Genomic DNA, 8,985 nt, shown 5'->3' with positions numbered 1-8,985 from the left:
ACACCCGGGCACCGGCACGCTGGAGAGGAACAAGCTGGCAAGGGCGAGCCCGAGGCCAGGTGCCCCCCGCCAGGCGGGCCGCCGCACCCGCCGCGGCCCGCTGGAAGCCGAAACAAAACCGGTTTCGGTACCGCAGAGGCAGGCGGGCAGCGCGGGGTGCCGCAGACCTGCCCTCCCCGGGCGCAGCCGGCGGTTGGTGCCGGGGAGCCGGGGCGGCGCCCGCGGAGGACGGAGATGATCGATCCCGATCCCGATCCCGGCGGCGGCGGCAGCGGCGGCGCTTACTCATCCCCTCAGGAATGGGGCGAGGCCGGGCCGCGCCGGGTGCCGCCGGCCGCCGCAGGTGGGGCAGGTCGGCGGCGCGGGGGCCGCTGGGACTTGTAGTTCCGGCGGCCGGGCGGCGGCCGGGCGGCGCGGCGGCGCGGACTACAAGCCCCAGGGCGGCCCGCGGCCGGCGCCGTAACCGCACGTGGGGGCGGCGGCAGCGGCGGCGGCGGCGGGAGGAGGCAGTTCCTGGTGGCGCGGCCCCGCGGCTGGCCGCTCCCGGGGGCGGCCGAGCGGATAACCCGCCTCCAGCCAGCCGCCCGGCGGGCAGGAGAGAGCCCCGGCCAGGGCGGGGGGAGATGCGCCTCGCCCTTCCCAACGACGGCCGAGCCGCGGCCGTCCCTCATTAACAATTAGCTCGTCCCCAGTCACCCCCCCCCCCCGGCAAGCACTGTCCCATGCACGCTGACCCGCCGCCGGCAGCTCGCTAAGCCGGCAGCCGACGGCTCCTCCCGCGGTGCTGGCGTGCGGGTCGCTTTAAGCCATGGGGAATGGGATGAACAAGGTAACGCCGCTCGTCGTTGTTCCTCTGCGTGAGTGCATGTGCGCGGGCGAGGCGCAGCGGTCGCCGGGGGCGGCGGTCCCTCCCCGCGGCCCCCCCCCCCCCTTTGTCTCGCCCCTGGGGCGGCGGGGCGCCCGCTGAACGAACAAAGGCCGGGGCGGGAGAGGCTTTTCCCTGCCGCTTCGGGGGGTCCCCCCGCCCGCCGGCCGAGGGAGGGAGACGGTGGCTGCGCCGCTCCCTCGGGGCGCGCCTCCTTCCCCGCCGCAGCGCGGCCGGGCGGGCCGGGAGGGAGGCCCTGGTTTCGGTGATGCTCGCCCGGGCTTCCCCGCTCCGGGCGCAGCGAGCCCGCGGGGCTGGGGGCGGCCCTGCGCCCCCAACGGCTGCCGACGGTCGCTAACGGCCGCCGTGCCCCCCCCTCCCCCCCCGGGGTCTCCCCTCGTCCGTGTCCCCCGCTGGGGGTGCCCCGGGGGGCGGCTCGGGGCAGGGCCGGCACCCCCCCCCCCCCCCCCCCGGCTTGCGGCGGGACCGGCAGCGTTGGGTTCTCGGCCCGGCGAGCGCGGGGGGTCACATCGTTTAACTTCTGCATCGCTTGCTCCCCCTCCCCGAAGGAGGATTGGGGGCGCTGGCCCGCTCCCCCCCCCCCCCCCCCGTCGGGGGTCTGCCGGCACCGCGCTCCGAGGGCAGCCGGTGGGCGCGGGCTGGTTGTCCCGGCCCCGGCGCTGGTGGGACAGGAAAGCGCTTGGCCCCAGTGGAGGTCGCGGCGAGGAAGGAAGATGGATCTGCTTTGCAAAGGGTGTTGGCTTTTTGGCAGTGGGGGCTTCATTGTGAGCGCCGATTCCCCCGGCACGTCGTGGTGGGTATCAAGGGACAACTGCGACTCCTCTCCGCATCTCCACCTCTGTTTTAAACCCAGGTTTGAAAGAGTGGTGGTAACTAGTCTTTTATGTATAGCTTACTATGAGGAACAGAAGTTGAGTCATCTCTTCTAACATCCCGCTTTGAGTACTCTGGGAGTAGCTTTGCTGTGAGTGTGGTCTCCAGCAAAGCCGGGGAGAAGAGCTAGAAATAGCTGCTCCCCGGTCATCCAAGTCTGACATCCTTGCCCCTGGAAGTCAGATTGGTGAACGTCCAGAGTGCTTGGCATGCCACCTGGGAGGTGAAGCCTTTTCATCCTGTGGATAGAGACATCAAAATAGAAACTTTAGGCAGGGGAAAGATCCGGCCAGCTGAGTTAGCGGGTAGGAGGTAGAACCTCCCTTGGTCCTTCTCTCCGTTTTTGGTTTCAAAGTCTGGGGATAATGTTGTGATATGTAGCCACTCCTTGGAGGCACCTTCTAGGAGTGGCCAGTTAGGAAGAAGCACAGCTGGAGAGACTTCTTTTAGACTTCTGGTACGTTTGTAGTATTTTTCTGGGAATTTTTGAAATTATCAAAACATTTAGAGGGACAGGATATGGAATGCTAGAGTTGCGACTGGGGGGGAGGACAGTACAACTCAGCCCTTTGAAGCTTAGCACTCTTTCTCTATGTTACGTCTTGCTGCAGTACCATGTGGGCAGGAATTGGCAATCTGTGGCTCTGGGCAATTTGGTCATTTTAATTCTGTTAAGTGTTGCCCTGACACGTACCAACCGGAGCTTTTGGGACAAGCATAGCACTACTTTGATTTTTTTCGTCCCTTCTTATGGCTGTATCCAAGAGGAGGGTATGTTCAGCAGTTTGGGAGGAGCTGGCTCCTTTAAGGAGACTACAACCACATTGGGTACTGGCCATCAGGGTTTATTTTTGTAGGGGTCCCGCATGTAGATCTGGTACTTGCCACCTTCAGAATGTGCCCCTGGATCATCTGTTCCTTTTGATCTTGTGAGTCAGCAGACGCCAGAGGGGCAAGGGGAGGTGTGGAGTCATCAACGCCAATGTTGGGGAGTATTTGCTTGACTCGGTGTAGTCTATCAATACAAATTGCCTTAGTTTCCAACTGAAGTGTGTTTTCTGTGGTAGAGCTTTATGCGGACAGTAGGAGAAAATAAGAAGCTTATCCGATGGTGGATTATTTCATTTAGGGAATCTCTTTGTACTGATGCCAGGGGAAGAGGATTAGTGGTGACCTGTAACGGGTATGGTAAGGAAAAGCTCCAGAGATTGCTACAGCTGCTGTGGCTGCTCTTGGATGCTGAGCCTTTCTCAGTGGCATGGTCCCCTCCTATTTTTCTGTCACATGATATTGATGTATTTCGTAGCAAATAGCAATCGCATCTGACTTTGTGGCCATTAGTGCTGATCAAGGGCTGGAGGCCTGGCATTCTTTTTTAGGTGGGGTTTGTCTTTTCTTGCTAGTTTTCTCTGTAAAATTAGCTGTGCTTAGTTTTTTTTTTTTTTCCTTAAGCCCACCCAAGCCTCCTGACTTCCCAAATTAAACTCAAAGCATTGGTTTATAAATACCCTTCTTACTCTGCTCAGAGAAGGAGAATTGGCTAGTGAGTGTGCATTGACTTAGCTACTATTAATTTTCAGTGCTTTACTTTTTTTTTATTATTATACATATTTTAAGTACAGGATGAGTAATGAATGGGGTCTGACTTAGGAAATTGTCTAGGTGTCCTGATTTGTCTTCACGCTTAATGTCTAACTTTGACTTGTATTCAAAGTTCAAGTTGAAGTCTGTGGTTGAAAATTACAAAGATGTTTTCCAGCAGCTGAAGTCTAGTGGCTGAGATGGTGACAAGAGATTGTAGTACTTAGATTTGATTATCTGTGAACAGGATATGCTTAGTGAAGAGTTTTTCCTGGGATTTAGTTCTTGTCCGTCCTGTTACAGTTAACTGCCCGTTACTCGTGCAGACTCTTCCGAAGGGGCAAGCTGAGTGTTACCTCTACAAAAAGGGCAGATAAGCCCTGTTCATTGTAGGAGTTGATTCATAAGAAATGTAAATCAGTGTGGATAGTTAGGGCTGATGCAAGCAGTTCTATGGGAGCCAGCGAAGCTGCAGCAGTTCACGTCAGTGGTGAATCCCTCTCCCTGACCGGTGCCAGTCTCCTGTACTGCTGGACAAGGTGGGCTCGTCTGCTCCTTCTACAGTGCCTGGCTGTCTCTGCAGAAAGCCCGATGAACTTCTCCAGAGCGCCCATAAGTACTGGTGCATCTAGAAGCAGCGTTGGGCAAGGAGTTAGATGCTTTATTATAAGCATGTGTCTATATAGGAAACAGTGACAAAGTAGCTCTTTAAGCCATTTTCAGAGAGGGCTGATGAGAAGTGTTAGCAACTGGAGCAACTGTTGTCCATTTCAGGGCTCTCCCTTTGTGCAAGGTGGAGAACGTGAGCTGTTCTCATGCAAGGTACGAAGACAGGTGTTGGTGTCCTCGTTGCTTGGTTGTGCATTCTTCTACATCTGTTATTTACTCCGTGGTCATTTTCTCAGTGTTTCGGATGATATAAAGAGGCTACTGTTTTTATTCATAAAGCAGTGGTTGCAAAGTTCACAAAAACAACCACCTTATTTTTCTTCTCTTCTGACTCCCACCCCTTCTCTCTCACACACCCCTAGCAGCCATCGGCCTTCATTTTGCACGGCCCGGAGTTGCAGTTACTGAAGGCAGTGTGAGATGACACAGCTGAAAGTTCCCAGCCGTAGTCTAGTGCTGAAGTATTAGTCAGCACGGCATGAAGATTCACTTCTTTCCAGGTAGCTTTCACCCATAGTAATGTTTCTTGCTTCTAGAATGACTAGGACAATAGGGGTAACATCTGTCCTTGGTTGCACGGTGTCCTAATTTCCTATCTAGCATACAGCGTTGCTTCATGAGGCACAAATGCAAACTTCTGGATTTTTCCTCCTTTGCCAACAACAATCTAAGAAGCCTCGTTTTTGCAAACCCCCCCACCCCAGTGTTTCTTGGTATCTTTAATTTATAACATCTAACCTTAATGACTGTGACTGGAATTTAAGCTTTTATCCTCTCTTGAGAGCACATATCTGATTCAGAAATAATGTCCTGGAGTCTAAAATGCTATAGTCTACAGTAGTGGTGATGTGATTTGAGATTTGTGCTGCAGATAGGAAATACCAGACAGCTATTTAAAAATATCAGAAAGGCTTTTTTAATTTTTTAACTTTTTAAGCTTCAGTTGTGGGAGCTGGCTGGGGTGATCTGGTTGGTGAAATTCATTCATAACTTGACTCTCTTTTGCTTTAGAGCATGTTTTTTGTTTGCAGAATTTGGCCCTTAGCAATGGCCCTCAGGTACTCTGCTCTCCAGAGCAGCTGCTAGCTTCTGATTCCTAGTCTGGGGTGGTGGCCTTTGGGCTGCGCTTCTAGCAGAGTCATCAAGTGTGCTTAAAATAATGAATCAGTCCATGAAACCATGAGTCTTGTGCATGCAGAAAGGGACAGCAGAATGGTGTAAGGGTTCTTTTGCCTACTTGATAGCCTGGCATTGGAAACTGCCCCACTGGTTTTTTGCTGCCTTTGTATGAATGTTGAATTTGTACAAATGAAAAATGAAGAGGCAAGGAATGGGGAGAAAGCTGTCTGAGCTTGTCTGTGCAAAACTTACAGGTGTCCCTTTGTACCAGACTAAGGAACCCGTTTTGTTGTCTAGCTGGTGTTGTCATGCAGCCCTTAATTTGTAAGCAGTTCAGGGTACAGCAAGCATCCCAGAGAAGCGGTCTTTCAATATCAGTGGCAGAATTGAGCCCCATGGTTAGAGCTAGTATGACATGGGAGGGAGAGATCACCCAGCAAAGCTGAGAAGGAGGAATGTTTGCACAAACTGAAGCTGCAGGGAGTGTGAGATGTGCTGCAGCCTTTCTGTTTTCTGCAAGGCTAGATAAATAACGGTGAACACGACGTTTTTATCAGATGAAAGCCCTGGTGTTAACACAGGTCAGAAGCTATTTTGCAGGCCCTTCTGCCAGCCTGCTAACCTTTGCGTGGTAAGCTGGGTCGCCTTTCAGCAGGAAGGCTGCAGCGAAGCGGAGGCTGGGGCGATAATCCCCGATGAAAAGTCCTTCATGACTTTCGGAACTTCACGGCTGTCGGACCGAGCAAAATGGGTGGAGTTTTCCCTTTAAATAGCTGCGCCCGAGAGACTGTTGCTGCTGTTGTGGTGACACTTGGGTGTTGCTAAGGCTTTAGGAAGTCAGCACTGACATATCTGTATTGGTGGTATGCTCTGCATGCACCAAAGAAAAATGGATCGTACCGTCTCACCACCACAGTTCTGTCTCTTCAAAGGATGTGGGTGTGGGTCAGAGGCTTCAGGTGGCAGAGAATGAAATTCTTGACCAGAAAGTGTGTGTTCGGTGCGCTTGGGGGTTTTTCATGTCCTTACCGCGGTGCCCAAGTTGGGAGGGTTGTGAGAGGGTGGGAGGGGTAGCACTGCAGTGTCACCTGCCTCTGCGTGTGTGTGTGTGTGTGTGCGTGCACGTGTCCTCAGACTGCACGGGCTGGTCCTCAGCCTGACCTTGAAACTCCCCTGTTAAAGAAAGTCCTGTAACTGAGACCTGTGCAGGCTTCTGGGAGTGTTGGGGCGAGTGGGTAGATCTGGGAGAGAAACATGCAACTGGAGGACTTTCATCAGTTCTCTTTCTGTGTGAATGCACAACTCTTGTTTGCAGTGATTTCCTCTATCAGAAGAGCCCTGCAGCGCTGCAGCCCTGACTTGCATGGCTTTGCACTTCAAAGGACTTGAAGGATGTCATTTTGCAGTGCTTTGTCCAGTTTGCATAGCAACTTTAGGCAAATCACCTTTTCTGTATAAAGTTTCATCATTAGTTAAATGAGGGTAACTCTTATCCTGCTGCGGGGGGCAGGGGGAGGGACGTGTTGCAAGGCCCACTTCGTGTTTGTAAACCACTTTTGCTATCCTTGGAGAGCCTCCATTATGTGAGAGTCCACATGATTAACAACCCCCAGCTCTCAAGGAACGCTCTCAAAGTGTGGCGTACCTAGAGCTATGTAGTTTGAGAAGGTTGCAAAGAGGCACAAAATGTTGTCAGCGCTTTTGAGATTGCATATGACAATAGTCTGCTAAAGTAGTATGTTCCATCCTGTATGCAAATTGAACTTTGTCAAATTGTCTTACCACAAGATATCTATATTTGATACTATATTTCTTTCTCACAGATTCTGCCTGGCTTGTTCATTGGCAACTTTAAAGGTAAGAATAGTTTTATCATTCTAGGATTACTTAGCAGGGGTCTTAAGGTGTTGTTTCACAGGCCTATGGAATTCTCTGACATCTCTGCAGCTTCTTTAACCCCATCTTGCTTCATTTCTGGATTCACCTGGTAGCACTTAAAGAAGAACTTGTTTGCTCTCTCATCCGTGTGCTGTGCTGCAAGTACTTTAAGAAAAGGAAAATGAACGCCATCTCCTCGGAGCATGCTTCAGCTGGAATTCCGAAACATTGGCCTGCCTTAAACCATTCCTGTGCTTGGCAGGCAAGCCTGTGAGCCAGGCAGATTCTTTGTAAGGCTTATTTCAAGCCCTCCTTATAAGTAAAGGCTTAGTATGCCTCCCGCTCATTGCTTTCATTATTTTGGTTATTTATAACAACTGCTAGAGTTCTGTTATCACTGCTTGTGAGATTGATAGGTCTGCAGATTGCTGTCTGACCACCGATACGCGCACTGTCTGTGTCATGGACGTAAGATTCTCTGGATTCTTTTTCCTTTTTGCATGAGGTTTAGTTTTTGTGTACAGAAAGACAGAACTGTATTTAGAAAAAAACAGGAAACTCTATGTAGATATCCAAATAAATGACCTGTTCTCAAAGCACTCCGTTAGCAGTAGTTCCAGCTGACTGTCCCTATTCAGAAGTAAACCAGTTGTGCTTGTACAGTCGTTTTGATTTGTGTAGACCCTGTATTTCCTATGCTTGGGTACAACAGCAAAGCAGGACTCATAGGGGTTACTGTGATACCCTGTCCTTCCTGGGCTGTCTGATATCAGAGCTGGTCTGTTAAGACTGGACAATGTCTGCATTGGATTTAGATGGTGCTGCACCTCCTCTCTGCCTCATGCCCACCCTTCCTTCCCTGCCCCCCCCCCCCAATCCCAAAACCTGTGAGTTCAGTGTTTTTTTGCCCGATTTACCTGCCTCTGGACCTGCTGACCCATCTTGCTGGTCCAGTGCTTGCTGCCCTTTGGGAAGTGGAGCCGATCACCTTGAGAGGCAGCCCGGAGGTACATGTGAAGTGAAAAGCTGTCTTTTGCCACACTGGGATGCAAACACAAGTACAGTGGCTAGTGTGTGAGAGGGAGTTAGTCATGTCATGGTAAGGAAAATGAGAGGATGAAGGTGAGTTTATACTGGTGGAAGTAGGTAATGAGAGGAGAAAAAAGAAAGGAAGCAGGAAAAAAGGAAAATAAAGGGAAGAGGATAGTTTTGAAAACACTTTGGACAGACCACTGCATGGGCTGGTGACAAAATTAACTTGGTCACAGCCATGTTGCTTCCTCTTTTTATTTTCTTCTTTTTTTTTTTTTCCTTTCCTGTCAAGTAATTTTGGAGAGGGGCAGGATGGGAGGATGTTTGATAGTGCAGTCCTTTAGGTTTCAAGCTGTCTGGCAGGGTAGGCAGGATGGGTGTAGGTAACGTGGCTCTCAATCTGTCCCTCTCCCTGTGGCCGTCCTGCTGGTAAGCCCTTGACAGTCCGCCCAGGGGAGCGAAACTCAGCCAGAGCATCTGTTTCTTGGTGCAGTTCTGTTTTCAGCTGAGGAACAGTTTGACCAGCTGAGGGGAGTTGGCCAAGGTTGCGGAGTGAGTCAGCATCTCTGCCGATGCCAGGGCCCGCGACCCCCTCGCTCGTGCTGCTCTGGCCGCTCTGCTCTGCGCCTTGCAAATGATCCTTAAATGGCACGTAAGGTCACTTCTATGCATAGAGTAGAGGCGTGCACGTGAAGGTGGTGTGAGTGGGCAGCGTTTCTGGGAGTCTAGCTAAAAAAAAAAGGCAGAGGCTGAAATGCTTCAGCTACCTCCATAAAAGAGGGTAAGGATGGGTTGGCTTTCATCTCAGCGTTTGTGTTACAGAGTCTGTTTTTTAAATTGATTAAAAACACAAACAAAATGTTCGTTTATTTATTGCTATGACCTTTGCTTACATTGCATTTAATCATTATGCTCTACCAGCATGAGTCCCAGTTGTTATAATCTCA

At 51.6% G+C, this 8,985-nt stretch overlaps 1 protein-coding gene across 1 annotated transcript in view; it reads left to right on the top strand.

Annotated features, from left to right (window-relative positions):
* Window positions 1-490: 490 nt before the first annotated feature.
* DUSP22 (dual specificity phosphatase 22) overlaps window positions 491-8,985 on the top strand; it is a 45,075-nt gene continuing 36,580 nt past the window's right edge. Inside the window, exons 1-2 of the mRNA XM_069808984.1 lie at window positions 491-829; window positions 6,952-6,985. Coding sequence (XP_069665085.1) covers window positions 809-829; window positions 6,952-6,985 — 55 coding nt within the window. The 5' untranslated portion in view covers window positions 491-808. The remainder of the gene's footprint in view (window positions 830-6,951; window positions 6,986-8,985) is intronic.

This window comes from Haliaeetus albicilla, chromosome 21 (genome assembly GCF_947461875.1).
Source record: "Haliaeetus albicilla chromosome 21, bHalAlb1.1, whole genome shotgun sequence".
Taxonomy (NCBI): domain Eukaryota; kingdom Metazoa; phylum Chordata; class Aves; order Accipitriformes; family Accipitridae; genus Haliaeetus; species Haliaeetus albicilla.
The sequence above is the reverse complement of the archived record's forward strand: the minus strand, read 5'-3'. Positions and strand labels throughout refer to the sequence as shown.